This window comes from Diceros bicornis, chromosome 18 (assembly GCF_020826845.1).
Source record: "Diceros bicornis minor isolate mBicDic1 chromosome 18, mDicBic1.mat.cur, whole genome shotgun sequence".
NCBI classification, from domain to species: Eukaryota; Metazoa; Chordata; class Mammalia; order Perissodactyla; family Rhinocerotidae; genus Diceros; species Diceros bicornis.
In genome coordinates, this window is record NC_080757.1 from 37,043,896 (window position 1) to 37,061,047 (window position 17,152).

Consider the following 17,152-nt stretch of genomic DNA (forward strand, 5'->3'; position numbering starts at 1 on the left):
GCCTCTGTCAGGAGGTGGCGGGTGGAGTGACGGCGTCTATCACAGGAATACAGCAGTGGGGATCAACAGCCCAGAACTCTTAAGCTGCATTTCCCCTTGAATTCTGGGTTTCCGCCTTAAAACAACCGTAAAGGGAAGGCATGTTCTCCCAAATTAAAAGTAAGTTATATAGGATTTATTATGACTAAGGACATAATGTGAGCTGTTCTTTTGCACAGAGTACACTGATCAGCTGTAAGGATTAGAGAAGAGGCGCGGTTGTGGTGGAATGGGAGATGGGGCGGAACTGTGACCTACTACTGAGGGCCCTGACCTTGGCCTGGCTGGCCAGCCCTGATGACACCAATAAGCAGTGCTGAAATCGCAGAGAACTGAGGAGTGGCTGACTCACCAAGAGTAGGTTTGCTTGATGAGACTTTCTATGAGAAATTACAGAGCCCTTCTTACTAACAACAGCCCAGGAACTGCCACCAAATGGCACCAGGCCCATTCCACCTTCCCACCTGCCTGCCCCGACCTACGAGGCTGGGATTGGAAGCAGTGACCCCTGAACGAAAAGAGAAAGGAACACATCCTAGCCAACATTTCCTAAGAGGTAAATGTTGATGCCCCCCAGTGTGCTTCCAGGAAGCACCCAACCTCCCCAGAGACCAACCACCGTTTCCTAGCACCCGCCTCCATTCCCCAACAGCCAAGACTCACTTGGACTGGGTCTGTTTTGTGATATTGCGGATGGTGGCGCCCTCCTTGCCAATGATGGCACCCACATACTGGGTGGGCACCAGGAGCCGCAAGGGTATGTCCACTTGCTGCTGCTTGGCTGGGGCTCCCGCTGCCACAGGAGAGCCCTGGCGGGGCTGACCTCGAGAGCCAAAGCCTCCTCGGCGCCCATTCTCAGGACCCTGTGCTATCTGCTCATCAGGAATGTAGGAGACCTTCAAGGCGTGGTTCTCTAGCTGGTGGCCGTTCAGCTTCATGATGGCTCTGGGGACAGAGGGAGAATCTACTGGTTACTCCAATCCATGTCAATCACAACAAATGCCCTCCAGGTGTAAAGCACTCTACTGGGTCACAGCATGGAACAACTAAAGAAAGGGAGATGACCACCTGCCCCCGACTCCCACCTCCACCTTAGAGAACCTCCCAGTTTAAATGGCATAAAGACACCAAAGGGAAACATAACTAAGTTATTTCTATTGAGTTTTGGGATCAGCTTATTAATTTTAGGCAACACTTGGGCCAGCCCCGTGGCTTAGCGGCTAAATGCGCGCACTCCGCTGCTGGCGGCCCGGGTTCAGATCCCAGGCGCGCACTGAAGCACCGCTTCTCTGGCCATGCTGAGGCCGCGTCCCACATCCAGCAACTAGAAGGATGTGCAACTATGACATACAACTATCTACTGGGGCTTTGTGGGGGCGGGGGGGGGGCGCGAGCAGGAAGATTGGCAATAGATGTTAGCTCAGAGACGTTAGCTCAGAGCCGGTCTTCCTCAGCAAAAAGAGGAGGATTGGCATGGTTGTTAGTTCAGGGCTGATCCTCCTCACAAAAAAAAAAAAAATTTTAGGCAAAACTACCTATCATATAGGAGTCATATGAGAATCACATGAGAATCACATGTGACTCATGATCAATGAATAAATGTAATAAATAAAAACATGATAAATCAAGAGATTTGTCTTTACTTGTTCAGTCTGGGACCTTTCATGTTTAAGGAAACTCCGTGGAAAAGAAGGAAGAGTTGGAGGCAGAACGGCTTGCTTGCCACTTGGAAGCAGGAGTTTAAGTATATCTGGGATGTCTGCAAAACGAGGCTGAATAACACTGAAGGAAGGGGGCAAGCCCCACACATTCCCAAAGCTGACGCTGGTTAGAAATGTTAACAAGGCAACAACAGGTAGTGGGGAGTGAGCAAGTGTTGACACAATCTTTAAAGCCAGGCTCAAGACCATGGATTGGCCACATGGGGCAGTAGGAGCCTCCAGAAAATTCTGAGCCCAGGAGCCATCTAAAAGAAAATGGTATTTGAGGAAGTGATGGGATTTTACAACGTACCACTAAGCTAGAGGAAACAGAGGGCTAGAGGCAGCACACTGAAGAAGCAAGAAGACCATCAAAAGCAAAACGTGGCAAAAGGCCTTTAACAGGGTCAGATACAGATGTAACTGAGTAAATGCACAAAGTGTATGGTTTGTCAGTACTGGTGGGTGAAAAGTGTAATTGCTCAACCAAGGGGCGAAGGAGCTAGAAACTGGGTGTGATGGGACTGAAAGGACCCATCAAGTGTACACTGGGCTCATGGCGATCGCTGCAATAAAATGTCTGCCCGGCCACATCATAACATCAGCGAATCCTTTTTTTAAATCTTGCAGTTCCTCCTCACTATCACTAGATGGCGCCATCAACACAGCAACGGACCCCACAGCTCTCATGCAACTAGAAACCTATGAGGAGGTGACCTTTCCTCCTCAGAGGATTACCCACCTTCCCTGGGAGGTCTCTGGGTCCCTCACTTCAATGTACTTGCAATCAATCCTGGTGAGTTTATGAACCTTTGAGATCCCTGAACCAAAGGACAACAGTCTGGGGTTGGCTACAACAATATCAGAACCCAGGCGGGGACTCTTGTCTGCCTGGAACCCAAACCTGTCAGGAATCAGGGGGGCCCAGCTCCCAACATGCCACAAAGACCCTCCCAGCCCCACTTTCCAGCCCACTCACTGCCTGGTCTGTTCCCGGTTGGAATAGGTGACATTCACCACTGCCGTCTCACTCTCGGTGTTCACTGGGGGAGCAAAACAGAGGCCGCGGTTAGAGCAGTGAAATCTGGAGACGCCACCAATGAATCTGAGTGTTAAAGCTCATCCTTGCATGTTGTGAGGTCAAGGAGGCATCTAGCTGACTGACTCCTTGTAGCTTATGATATACTTGAATGACAAGGCAGAGCACTACCCCCCCTTCAGGACCCTTTCACCAGAACTCCTAGAAAATTCTAATTAACCTTCCTGCATTTTCCTTTCTATGTCTTCCTTTGATTTCCCTACCCAGCCCCCAAGAGAGCTGGGTATACAAAAGGATGTAGTCAACATACCAGCAGTTAGGCAGCAGGGCGAACACCCAGCGAGCACGCATGCGCCCACACACACAACAGCCCGAGAGATAAAATTTACCCTTGGAAAGTTAAACTAGTTAAAAATCAACACACACTGAGTGAGATTAGCAATCTATAGAAGTAAACATCCCAAGAAATGGTCTGTAAGGATATGGCTGAAGAGACTTGGGGAACACCCAGATCCATTTTAGAGGCCTAAGTATCCTGAAGGATACATTAACCAAACGCACGTGTATTATGACCGAGCTAAATGGGTTCACAGGAGTGGCTGCTGTGGAGTCTAGGGAGGGAAACAAAGAATATGTCTGCGTGTTTTCCAGGGGAAGGATTTCCTGACTGAGTATTCCAAACGTCTTGGCAGTGGAAATGCACACATTCAGGCCATCGTAAATTCATGACACCAGCCATTAATCCCATCAAGGTTATAACCCTGAGCAGCTTTCGGATTTTCATTTGATTACCATAGACTCTTTCCTACAGGGAGGAGATTGGGTTGAACATTAGAATTCCAGGCAATCTGGGCACATCATTGTTTTTTGATTTTGGGTCCTCTGGGCCTGCTCAACCCTGGAGTGGAGAAAAAAATCAAGCCTCTGCCCCCACAACACTGAGGATAAGGTACTTGACCACAAAACCTCAACACAGACACTCTTAACTCTTCTGGCTTTCAGTACAGCTCTCACCTCAGTGGTGAGGAAGAGTCTGCAAGAATAATCTTCCAGTTAAATGGAAATACAGTAGTGAATGAAACCAACAAAACCTCTGCCTCCATGGAGCTTGCATTCTAGAAGGGGAGGACGACAAGTAAAATAAGCAAATTCTATAGAATATCAGAAGGTGATGCGCGCTATGGAGAAACACAAATCAGGGAGGGGGAGGTGGTGGTAAGGCGTGCAGTTTTAAATAGAGTGGACAGAAAGGACCTCACTTAGAAAGTGACATATGAGCGGACTTGAAGACCTTCTCTATTGTCCAACAAAATCAAACGTTTCCCATTCTGTTCCCTCCAGGTACCACGTATTCCCCTCCAGACGTTGGGTGTAATAGCTCCCTAGTGAGACCTGGATTTAAACTAGTATTGACTCCTGCTGGACCCCGCAGTGAGGTTTGGCATGTGTTCGCAAGCCACTGCTCACTCTTGCTCTGTTTGTCCAGGAGTAACTTAGTCGTTAGTCTAAGCTGTGAGCAGTACTGGGAAATGGTTATCAGTGCGTCCAGTTGTGTCCTGGCATTTATGATAAAAGGGAAGCCACAGGGTTAAGAGCAGGAGAGACTCTGTTTGATTCAGCACTTTCTTTTGTGCAGGCAAACATTTTAGCCATTTATGATTTTTAGCTTGCTCCTTTCCACAAAGAATTTGGAGATGAATATTTAATTCTGACTAGGTGATTAGCTAGGTTTCTTGAAGATCTACAAACTCTATCTGTATCTTGTCTACCTGATGACCAAGCTCTACCTTATGGACAATCAAAATCATGCCATATTTTATTTTAGCTCATTTCCTCTGAAAATAATTTATAATCTTAAGCAATAGAGAAACCTCAAAAATCACAGCAAAGTTTTTATGATCTAGAATTCTTTTTATTATTTCTCCTTCTGGGGGCCCACTCATGAGAGATTTTGCCTGTCCATCAATATGTACTAAGTAGCTCCTCTCCTTTTTTTTTTTTAATTTATCAAAGACATGTAGCAGACAATCAGAGCTTCTTACAAAAAAGAGACAGCCAGTTGAGTATTCCAGCCAAAAATGATGACTCATGAAGCTTTTAAAGTAAAAGGGGTGCAGACTTAGGCTGAATGCATAGTTTCCATTCCTAAGCTATTTCTAAAATCTGGGACCTCTATTTCTACCTCAGTTGACCCCTAGGAGCCTGGGGACCTCATGTTGGGAATGAGCGACTTTGTTCAAGTCTCTCATTGAACAGAGGAGAAGCCTGTCCCAGAGATATGCAGCAGAGCCAAAGCTGGGACCACATGTCCAGGTCCCCCGTCCAGTGTATCTCCCTCCATACTACATTCTGTCTGTCTGTCCTCTTTTGGTATAGGAGGTAAACTTGGTAATGAAAAACGAAGCAGAGCAGACCCCCCAAACTCCTCCAACACCCACCCCTCCACCACCACCCCATCACCTCTGCCCCCTCTTACCTTGCTCGCAGTTCTCTACTGTACCATACTGAGCCAGGAGGCTGTCCAGAACCTAGGAGCATGGAGAAGGGTGGAAGGCTACTCTGAGCATCCCAGGAATTACCACAAAGCCAGCCACTCCTGACCCCAGAGCACTGGGGCACAGGCAGAGCCTCAGGTGGGGATTGAGAATTATCCCCTGTTCAGTTTGCTCCTTCTGGGGTACTAATGCTGGCGACCTACCGTGGTGTCTTTACAGAAATGTAATTGAGCTCAAAAAGGCATTTAATGGGCTTTTTAGAAGCAGACCTGGGTCCCTAAATCAACTTCTGCCATCACTAAATTTGGGGCTCAAAGAACACCGTTCCCACCTCCCTGATGCCTTTCACCATAGGAAGAGCATAAAGGGCTAACACTGGTGGTCTTGGGTTAAGGATGAGACCCAACCAACCTCCCCTCAGCACTAATATCCCTGGCGTAGCCCCAAACCACCAGGGGACCTCCCCAGTCGTCTCTGCCAACTCAGGCTGACCCACACTTACTTTCCAGTCCCCACTACCCCCTGCCATTGAGAGTTTCCCCAATCACTTACTTCCCATCGGAGCTGGGGTGGAATATTTCGGATCTGAATTTTCCGACTCCTGAAATTAGAGGGAACAGGATTAACGACAGCTCTGGATGTTTTAGGGGCCTGTGACTGCAGTTTTTAATCCTTGTCCCAGTCTTTATCTCCCTACCTTCTTCTCAACACCAAAGTCTTAGAGTCTAAGAATGATAACTTTTGGGAATGGAGATTTGGTGTAGGAGTGCCTCACTTTAGAGAGCAGAATTATCATCAGTGCTACCACAGATAGGAAAACCGAAATCAGATGCCCTAAGCACGAGGGTAACATAATCCTCTAAAAATCACAGCCACTTTGTTCGTCTCTCTACTTAGGTTTCTCACTAGTTCTTTTATTCAGTAATCATCTAATACCACCCACTATGTTTCCGGCATTAGGAATACAAAGCCACATAAGACATTATTCATTAATCTAATACCTTTAATTGGTGCCTACTTCATGCTAGACTTTGTTCTAAACGCTGGGGACAGGGGGATAATCAAAACAGAGCAAGTGCCTGGCCTCAAGGTGCTCACCATTTATCAGGGGACACATATGTGCAAACAAATTACAGCAGGATTCTAGTGCAGCAACTATGCGCTTTCTCCAGATACAGATTTAAACCTGTGCTCCACTTAACAGCACTGATCCTTAAAAGGTTATTTAACTTTTTTGAGGCTCAGTTTCCTTCTTTGTAAAACAGGGATAATACCTATTCACAGGGTGGTCTAAGGTGAATGTTAGATTGTGTTATAAAGAGCTTAGAAAGAGCTTGGGAGCAAGGACATAAGTGTAATAGATGCACCTGTGCATATGAAGGTGGGAGTGACACACACACACAACTCAAACATCATTACAACCACCTTCCTTCCTCCCACTTTACTACACTTTACTACTACTTCTCCTTCCCAGTTTTCATATGCCTCTTAAAAATGTAGTTTTCCCTGAGGAAGGCTTTCAGATTCAAGCTTGACTCCCACGGCAATTAATTGCTCAAGACCGAGATCGATGCCCTAATCCCTGGGCTTAAAACATTTCAATTGACTTGAGCTGTGTTGGTCAGTTGTCATTTATGTCTTTGCATATCCTTGATCACAATCTCTTAGTTCAGGGACATCATCTAACCAAATTATAGTGGCATGAGGGAAAACTGGACTAGGAAGCAAGAAAGTCCATCTCTAGCCCTTAAACTGTCTCTGATCCGGTGTTCATCTGTCTAAGCCACCTAAGCTTCAGGCCTCAGTATTCCTATGTTATATGCAAAGGGGCCCGTGTTAGCTCTTGCCAAGCTGGAGGAAAGGGGTGTTGAAAACACATAGGATGGGATGCTAAACTCTAACTGCAAGTGTTTCCATCTGGCTCTGTCCTGGGCCAGCTCCCTTGTTTCAGCCCTGTGACCTCAGGTGTCTTCAGCTGTAAATGGAACAGACAGGTCTTAAAGATCCCTTCTAGCTCTGCAGCTCTGAATGCGGAAAGTCTTTATCAATGAAATCTCTTCCTGGGATAAAATAACTTAGGGGAAAAAGAGGATAAATGTTGGAGAGAATCTACGTCTATGGCAATCTACTTTGGTTGGCTCATGAACCTGATCCAAGGAGGTCAAACTATAGCAGGACAAAAGAGTAAGGATCAGAAACAAGTCCAGTTCCAGGTCCTTGGATCCCACACCAGGCCACTTTCTTGTGACTCAATTCATTGGCCAAAAGGGAGCCCTATGGCATCTGGCCTTGTGAGGAATTTCCCATATAACTCATTTTGAGACCAAATGGGCAAAGAAAATGCTGATACTCTCACAATGAAAGTCAAACTGTTGGAGAAGCAGGAAGGGATGATTACACCATTGAAAGACTGAGAACACTGACCTAGCACAAAGATGCCCACTCTCGACACTCTTATTCAACAGTGTTGGAAGTCCTAGCTTCAGCAATCAGACAAGAAAAAGAAAGAAAGGGCATCCAAATTGGAAAGGAAGAAGTAAAACTGTCACTATTTGCAGATGACATGATACTAGAGATAGAAAACCGTAAAGACTCCGCCAAAAAACTATTAGAACTAATAAATGAATTCAGTAAAGTTGCAAGATACAAAATAAATATACAGAAATCAGTTACGTTTCTCTACACTAACAACAAACCATCAGAAAGAGAAATTAAGAAAACAATGCCGTTTACAATTACATCAAAAAGAATAAAATACCTAGGAATAAATTTAACCAAGGAGGTGAAAGACCTGTATACTGAAAACTATTAAGACATTCATGAAAGAAATGGAGAGGACACAAATAAATGGAAAGATGTACCAAGCTCATGGATTGAAAGAATTAATATCGTTAAAATGTCCATACTACCCAAAGCGATCTACAGATTCAAGGCAATCTCTATTAAAATACCAGTGGCATTTTTCACAGACCTAGAGCAAATAATCCTAAAATTTTTATGAAACCACAAAAAACCTCGAATAGCCAAAGCAATCTTGAGAAACAAGAACAAAGTTGGAGGTATCATGCTTCCTGAGAATACTGATCTAGTTTAATACCAATGACAGGGGTCACACAAGCTGAGAGGACCTCTCTCATGCTAACTCTTCCGGATGGAGGGCAGGGAGGTGGGGGCTGCCCACTTGGGAGTTAAAACCAGTAAGGACGTAAAGCAACCCCTGTGCAGGGACTCAGTTTGAGGAGTGCTCTTTGAAGATGGTCCCACAGTATAATCTCAGGTCAAAGGTCAAAAATACCCTCCTCCTACTTCAAACTCTCAGTTTTGGGGGCTTTCTTTTCAGGGTAGGGAAGAGTTGGGGAGGGGATGGGGTGGTGAAATCAAATCTCAGTTTGGGATGTTAATCCATATCCTGAAAGCAATGGCAGTTTGGAATGTCTGGAATGTTCCAGGAGAAGGAGGGGGAGGAGGGCAGGGCTTCCCAACCAATGAAAGAAAAGACATCCTGGCAGCCCTCCCCCACCCCCAAGAGACAGAGACTCACCCACCCCCTTAGGGCACATGAACCCAATCCTGGGAACCCAGGCCAGGTCCCTTCAGGCCTCCAAACCTCCTTTCAGCAAAGCCCCCAACCCTGACAAAAACACAGCAGAGGCCATGAAGAACCTTTGTCTTGTAAGCCCTTTGCCTGGTTTCTATTAAGTATGGTGCCGCCTAATTTCTTTCAGGCCCAAAGCACACAGGGCGATGTCGGGAATTGCACCAAGTACTCCCTCCCCAGGACCCCTGGGTAACTCATTCACCCTACAAACATTTATGGAAGGCTCACTGCAGGCTGGGCGAGGGCAGCGTGCTGAGGGTTTGGGGGATCCAGATGGAAGCTAAGAGCACCCTGACTGGTTACTTCGTTGCCCAGTACCTTAGTTTCCTCCTGTGGAAAACTGATGGGGCTTTTGTGAGGACTTAAAGCAGGGTGCCGGCCATGCCATGGTGCTCAATCCCTGTGCCAGTCTGCAGGAGCCTGCAGGTGTCCAGAGAAGCATGGGAAAAGGCAGGCAGGGCTGAGAAGGAGCCACTCAGCGTGACAGTAAAATCGTTAGGCTTCCGCACTGGCGGGAAAATAGCGGGAAATACCACAGCCTCGAGTCCCACCCCCACACCCCCACTTCCCTCTGACAACTAAAGAGAACCACTCCAGCGGGTCGGCTTGCACTAGGGTTGAGTGGTGCCTTTACCCTACATGTAATAAGGCACTATACTCGGAGCAATCGCTGGAGTGCCTAAACCTCAATATCCGCTCAGAAAAGCCAAGAGAACTCCTACAGGTTCATGAACCACCACCCGCCCACCCCAGAGCTGATAAACCTGTTGAGTGAAAGAATGGAGCCGCCAGAATGGAGCCGCCAGCCCCTGGCAATGAAGACAACGGTTGCACCAGCCTACTTTTTTCCCTGGGTGCCCACACCCTGTGGGTCCGAACTGTAGGGCAGTTACCAGGCCCTGGGGCAGCTTCCCAGATACACAGCAACCACAGGAGATGCACCTCTCTAATGCTGCCGGGGACAAGTAGGGGGCATGAGGGCCCCAGAGACCAAGTGACTATTCTCAAGCCCAGGAGAGACTCCAGGAGAGACCAGAGGGAGAGAGCATCCGTGCAAGAGCATAGGGAGTTAAGTAGGAAAACAGGAGATTCAGGAAGCACAGGAGATGCACACCCAGGAGTATGGTTGGGAGTTCTCCCTGGGCAGGAAGCTCTCGTCCTTTTCACCTTTTCAGGGAAGTGTCACTGACTTAGACAGAATGGAAAGGAAAACAGGTCAATTACGGAAGAGCCTAACATTTGAGGAGGCTTACCAGATGCCAGGCTCTGAGATTCAGCACGTCTTATAAGCCTCCTATTGCCTGTGCTGGCTCCATTTTACCGACCAGGGCCCTGAGACTGGAAGGCTGAGTATCTTTGCCAAGTCACACAGCTACTAAGAGCCAGAGCCAGGATTTGAACCCAAACCCTGTCTGGTTCCAGGCTCTTTGCACTGTCCCCTGGTGCTGCCTTTCTGATGGCATAAAGGAAACAAAAGGCCTTGGCCAAAATACAGTCATGTTAGGCTTGAGGACAAATTAAAAATATTCAGAGTTCATATAACAGTGAACAGTGGGCCGACTGAGTGGATGCTGCTCTCCAATAAGTCAAAACATCCCAGGGTCGGCCCCGTGGCTTAGCAGTTAAGTGTGCGTGCTCCGCTACCGGTGGCTCGGGTTCGGATCCCGGGAGCGCACCGACGCACCGCTTCTCCGGCCATGCTGAGGCTGCGTCCCACATGCAGCAACTATAAGGATGTGCAACTATGACATACAACTATCTACTGGGGCTTTGGGGAGAAAAAGGAAAAGGATTGGCAATAGATGTTAGCTCAGAGCCGGTCTTCCTTAGCAAAAAGAAGAGGATTGGCATGGATGTTAGCTCAGGGCTGATCTTCCTCACCAAAAAAAAAAAAAAAAAAAAAAAAATCCCGCCTATAATTCCGTAAGCTAGTAACTTCTTTTTCCAGCTGCATATTTCCATAGTTAGTTGAAAAGTGATTCTATGGCATGTTGAATACTGACTAGATGGTTAACATCGTTCATTTTTTAAAATCATAGTGATTTTTAAGTTCTCATATTTTAGAAATACATACTGAAATAGTTACAGATAAAACGACATGTCTAGGGGCCGGCCCCGTGGCTTAGTGGTTAAGTGCGTGGGCTCCGCTGCTGGCAGCCCGGGTTCGGATCCCAGGCGCGCACCGATGCACCACTTGTCAGATCATGCTGTGGCGGGGTCCCACATAAGGTGGAGGAAGATCGGCACAGATGTTAGCTCAGGGCAGGTCTTCTTCGGCAAAAAGAGGAGGATGGGCATGTATATTAGCCCAGGGCTGATCTTTCTCACAAAAAAAAAAGAAGAAGAAAGAAAGAAAAAACGACATGTCTAGGATTTGCTTCAAAATAATCAGGGGCAGGGGATAAATGAAAACGGATTAGATATGAGTGATAATTTTTAAAGCGAGGTGATGGGTACATGGCATTAATTACATTATCCTCTCTACTTTTTTATGCTTATTCTTTTCCATAATAAAAAGGTCTTTTAAAAAAAAGATTATTCTGGCTCACCTAGTTTTGAAGTCATCACAGGTTCCAAATTAATGGGTCTAAGCTAACAAGGTTTTCCTATGGGTGTTTTATTAGCAAGAATCCAGGCCCTGGTTAGAAGCTTGCTGGGGGTAGGAAGGGAGTACGGGGCTGGGGTCTAGTGGAGGGAGGAGCAGATGCACAGATGGGACCCTTCTCGGAATGAGGCCTCTCCAGAAGGCAGAATGCACGCTCGGAGAACAGTGACTCCAGGTCTCTGGGAGGAGGGTTGAAAACCGCCCCAGGGAGTGTTCTTTCTCTAATCCTTTGCAAACCTGCTCCCTCTTTCCACCCCCATTCCCAGAGGGGAGGGTGCCCTCTTCAATCCCAGATTGCCTCACCACTCCCTAAAGGGAGTAGTTCCTTTAAACCAGGGTGGGGCGAGCTGGTGGAAGGTGGGAAGAAGGCAACAGTAGGTTTTGGAAATCTCGTCAAGCTTGGGGCCCCACTCCCCAGAGGCCCCTATCACGAGTCTAACCTGGACTTTCATCTCTGCAGAGAACTAGGATGAAACGGGGATCTCCAGATTAGACCCCTCACCTCCCCCTGTCCCCCAGGCTGTGATTCTCTGAGTAGCCGGCTGTGTGGTCTTGGGCAAGTCAAGCCTGCAACTCTCTGGACCTCAGTTTCTCCTATCTGGAAAATAAGGCTAAAGATTAAGCCATTTTACAGGGTCTTGTGTCCCCAGACAGGGATCAACCCTGTCCACCTATCGGGAAATACTTTCCTTTTGTTTGCTGAGGAAGATTGGCCCTGGGCTAACATCCATGCCCATCTTCCTCTACTTTATATGTGGGATGCCTGCCACAGCATGGCTTGATAAGTGGTGTGTAGGTCCGTGCCCGGGATCCAAACCTGCAAACTCCAGGTTGCCGAAGCCAAGCATGTGAACTTAACCACTATGCCACTGGGCCGGCCCCCAGAAGTAAGTGGTTCTTGACCCCCCCTTTTTTTTTTTTTTTCTTTTTTTCTTTTTTGTAGACTTGGTTCCCATGAGGAAATGTGATGAAAGGCAAGAACATTCTCAACCACAAAAATGCAAACATTTTGCACACAATTTCAAGACTTTAGGGGTTAATGAAGACTTTGGAATCCATCCATAAACCTAAAGTTTGCAAACATCGTCCCACATATCTACACATATAACTTCATCCCCAATGACGTCCATCCAGGTCTTTACTCAAGCCTGCAGCCAAGTTGAGAAGAAAACAGTCCAAGGCACTTAGAAAACTAATAAGCTTGACTGGGGATGGGGTTGGGGTTATTACCTGGGTATTGGGAAAGAGTGAGCAACTAAGATGCTTCAAACCTGCAGGAACACACCACACTCGTTGAATTCCAATCAGCGGTCAAGAAGCTCACCACCATGACTCTCCTCAAGTTTTCTGGAGTCCAGCTGCTGGAGTCATTCATTCTACAGATTTTTCTTAGCACTTACTATGCAGTGGGCCTGTGCTGTCCACACTACAGTAGCCACTAGTCACATGTGGCTATTGAGCACTTGAAATGTGGCTACTGCAACTGAGGAACTGAATTTTAAAGTGTTTATATAATTTAACTTTTTCATCTGTAAGTTTTATAAACTCTAAATACAGATCAAATGTTTCCAATGAAAACTTAGCTTATGAATTGGGACGGGCTCTAAGTGTAAAATAAAAAACACACTAGAGGGGCCGGCCTGGTGGCACAAGCGGTTAAGTGCTCGCGCTTCACTGCGGTGGCCCGGGGTTTGTGGGTTTGGATCCCAGGTGTGCACCGACGCACCGCTTGTCAAGCCATACTATGGCAGTGTCCCACATAAAGTGGGGGAAGATGGGCACGGATGTTAGCCCAGGGCCAGTCTTCCTCAGCGAAAAGAGGAGGATCGGCAGATGTTTGCTCAGGGCTGATCTTCCTCACAAAAAAAAAAAAAAAACACACACACACTGGATTCTAAGACTTAGTACCCCCCCAAAAAAGTAAAATATCTCATTGTTTGTATTGATTGCATGTTAACTAATAGTCTTTCTAATTAATTTTTGAATTAATCATTTACATTAATTTCACTCTTTTTTTTGATGTGGCTATTAGAAAATGTCCACTTACATATGTGGCTCCCACTGCATTTCGATTAGACGGTGCTGGGCATTCTGCACATTGTGCTACAGTGCAGAGCACAGAGTGATGAAGACAGGCATGCCTCCTGCTCTCATGGAGTTTCCTTCCAGTCCAGCAGGGGCCCCAGTGCGGTTTGGGATGGGAGAAGGGAATGGACGAGGCTGACTGAGGTGTGGAGGTGGGCTGTCCACTGGATCCCTTCAGAAATGGGTGATCCTATTGACTCCTCAACAAGAGAATCTCATTCGGCTGACACCGAAGTAGAAGCGCCCTCCCAAAGCTGGCGCCCTCCTAGCTTTCCCCAGCTGGAAATCACACATAAAAGATGTCCTAACGTGCCAACCTCTGCCTTTCCCATAAGATCACCACTGACTTAGTCCTTCCTCCCCGCCCTGCCTCCTTATCCCTATAGGGTGGAGAGGTGGAGAAAAAAAATAATTGTTCAGGAAAGCTTCTGAAGGGGGCGGACCTGGCACGCTCCAGGCATGGCAGTAGCTGAGAAAGGGGGCGGGGCTGGGGAGGGAAGGAGGAGCTGGCCCAATGCCCAGGGCTCCGTGCCAGGCTGATCCAGAGACAGGGCAGGCAGGCAGGCCATCGGGCCGTCGGGCCTTCGGGTGGGCTGATGGGCTGGGTAGGGGCTGGAAAGGAAAATATTGACCTACTGGAAGATGCAGGCAGAGCAGATGACACCCCCAAGGAGAATGCCAGAATGTAAGAGGGACTAGAAGGCAGGGACACCACTGGATTGTATCTGCGGTCCCGTGAACATGGTCTTTTAAATGTATGTGGCACACACGCACTGTCCCATGTGGGCTCTGACTCCTGTGCTCATGTTGGGGACAAGCAGGAAGGAAAAGCAAGTCTCCAGGAGAAACTCTGGGCTGAACCCTATTCGCTCTCCTTTGGAAGGCTCTTGTACTGTGTTGAATACGCTCCTGCCCTACCTGAGTCAGGAAAGAGGCGGATCATCAGGCTTCTTACACAACCAGGGACACACACACTAACCCAGGCCTAGGGAGTTTCAGCTGAAGGAAACCAGGAATCATACATTGAGGAAACCAGATCCATACACTGAGGCAGGAGAGGGGTCTTAAACCATCATCCTCATTTTATGGATGGAGAAACAGGCTCAGGAAAAAGAAAGAGACTTGGCAACTTTGAGATAGGACTAGAAGTCAGCTCTCCCCCTAGGCTGGTTTACGTCGATCTCACCCAACTTCTCGGCTTTCTCTGACAAGAAGTGTTAATGTTAACACTGCAAAAGCTTGTATACCCCAATGTCAGCATCAGGAAAAATGCCCATATTCTGTATGGCTAAGTGCATGCCAACTGGCTTTTACTGCATGCGGCTCTAATTTGGGCACAGGATTTAACTTGCAGAAGAACTAACTACTCTATAATACGGCTGGATGACTGTCGGAGAGATTTGTTAGCAGGGTAAAAGGGTAGTCACCAAAACTTCTATCTTGCAGAATTTCATCTAGGATTGGGATAGGCAAGGAAGCAAACATGGGACACAGAATGGATGGCGCTAACCAGTGTTAGAGAGCAAGGAAACCTCAAGGATGAATACTTTGCTCAATTCACTCATCTCGGAAATAAACGATTTGACAAGAGAGCCCATGTTTTTTTCTTGCCCATCTGGGCAGCGCCAGAGGAAGCCAAAACAGAAGCTCTGAGTCAGTGGAGCTCTCTCCAGACGAATTCTAAGTCCGCCTAGGCCAACTGCCACCTCCTCCCTCCACTGAGCTCTCTGTCTAGAATCTTGCTCTTTCACCTGAGTGGTTCCTAGAGCGGGAGCTGGCCATGTGAGCTCTACAGCATGAAGTGGGAGAAAGACAGTATGGAGAGTGAGGTGTGGAGAAGAAACCATCAGAACAAACCTAACCTGTGGTGACAAATGGAAAAGAGGTGACCAAAGGTGAGCAGTGGAGCCTTCCTGGTGGAGGCAGTGATGGTGTGGGTAAGAAATTAACCATTGGGGACACTGCTCATCATCCTTCCCAGGCTGGCAGTGGGACACATTTCAGGCATGTTCCCTGGGGGTGGAAGTTAATATGCTCTGAAGGAGAGAAAGGCGTGGGGTACTAGGGAGCCCATTTCCTGCCCCAGCCTCACCTGAGATGTTGGTTTAGCTCTCACCTCCCCCTCCCTGGAGATGTCAGCATCTCTCCAAGAAGGTTAAGAACCAAAAGGTCTGGCACTCTGGGGCCCAGAGAGCTGGCTGAGGAGGAGGCTGGCGCTCAGTGGAAAGCACTGTGGGGCATGCCCCAGAAACAGAGAAGGGTAGATGAGTCTCTCCTCAGGAGAGAACAGCAAGCGTGGAGAGCCCAGCTCAAAACAAGCATTTTGAGGTGGAGCTCTCAGAAGCAAGGAAAAGGAAACTAGACCAGCCTCAAGAGAAATCAGTCTTCTGCAATTCTGCACTGAGAAAAAGACCCTATGGCAGTTAAGAGTAATTCTTGGAATCGTTAGTGTTGCCTGGGAAAGGATGAGACTATATCCCAGTATACATTTAAAAAATAATAATTTATCCTATTAGTAGATTAGTGGAGCTCTGGTTGTGTCCCTCCAACATGAGGTTAGTAACCTCAAGAGATTCATCCCCCCCCCCCCCCCCCCCGACCCGCAGTTGCCAACAAAGACCTGTTGGTGGTCGGCAACTTCAGGAAGCTGGTGTTTGTGTCTTCCTAGTGGGGTAGTTCTTAATCAGAACAACCGTCTTCTAACAGGGTTAGAACCCTGAGTTCTGCCCTGGCTTGGGGCAGGAGCAAAATGCCCTCTCTGTAGGGGTCTTTCTCTTCCCAGTCCAGGGATTCTGTTTGGGAGGACTAATGGTGCCTTCCAAGATGGTTCTCAGCCTCCTATGCCAGGAGCAGAGGGCAAGGTCCCTAACAGCCAGGGGGATCTGGGGCGGCGAACACCCTTTCACTGTAGGGGACAGTGGAAGCCGGGGGCAGGCAGGGCAACTCAGGAGAAAGAGGTGCCTGGGAAGGGCGGCAGCAGCTGAGGGTGGGGGAGGGCTGGCAGCAGCTGGGGGGGAGGAGGGGAGTCCTCATGAACGGGCAATTGAGAAGGGCTGAGCAGCTGAGCGGCCGGGCTGGCGTCGGCCCGGCCTGTGGCCCACATGGGCCGGCCCCTTCCCCCAGCCCCTCTCACCTAACCCGGGAAAGCTGAGCGCCCACCCCCCTACCCCGGCCGCTGGGTGGGCCGGGCAGGCAGAGCACAACGAGGGGCAGAGGATGGCCCCGGGGCCCGTCTGCTGCGGGGCTCGGCAGTCTAGAATATTCTGCCGCCAGAACCCCCTCGGTACCCCGACTTGCTCCGAGCCAGTCCCGCCCGGCCCAGGGGCCCTCGGCTACCCGCGCAGGGCCCGGAGGGGGAGGGGACACGCGCCGGGGGCTGCCGAGTGGGGGTGGGGACCAGGACTTTGCCCTTTGTCTCTCTCTCTCTAGAGCCACCGGCCGAAACCCGACCCCAGCAGCGAGCCAGGCAGCCAGCGAGGGGCAGGCTCCCCCTCCGGGGTCCTTTAGTAAATCCAGACCCGACCTCCCTGTGGTCAGGGCTGTGACTGAGGTGGTCCTGTGGGGGAGGGGGCTTCCCGCCTGCAAACAGGC

At 48.5% G+C, this 17,152-nt stretch overlaps 1 protein-coding gene across 3 annotated transcripts in view; it reads right to left on the reverse strand.

The window, feature by feature from the left end:
• Positions 1-17,152, reverse strand: part of IGF2BP1 (insulin like growth factor 2 mRNA binding protein 1) — a 45,364-nt gene that overhangs the window by 14,201 nt on the left and 14,011 nt on the right. For 2 of the 3 annotated variants that reach the window (XM_058560748.1, XM_058560749.1), the window contains exons 3-6: positions 5,826-5,874; positions 5,255-5,306; positions 2,719-2,782; positions 703-984 (exon numbers count right to left, since the gene is read on the reverse strand). In XM_058560748.1, coding sequence (XP_058416731.1) covers positions 703-984; positions 2,719-2,782; positions 5,255-5,306; positions 5,826-5,874 — 447 coding nt within the window. The remainder of the gene's footprint in view (positions 1-702; positions 985-2,718; positions 2,783-5,254; positions 5,307-5,825; positions 5,875-17,152) is intronic. The other variant, XM_058560750.1, reaches the window with a different exon arrangement.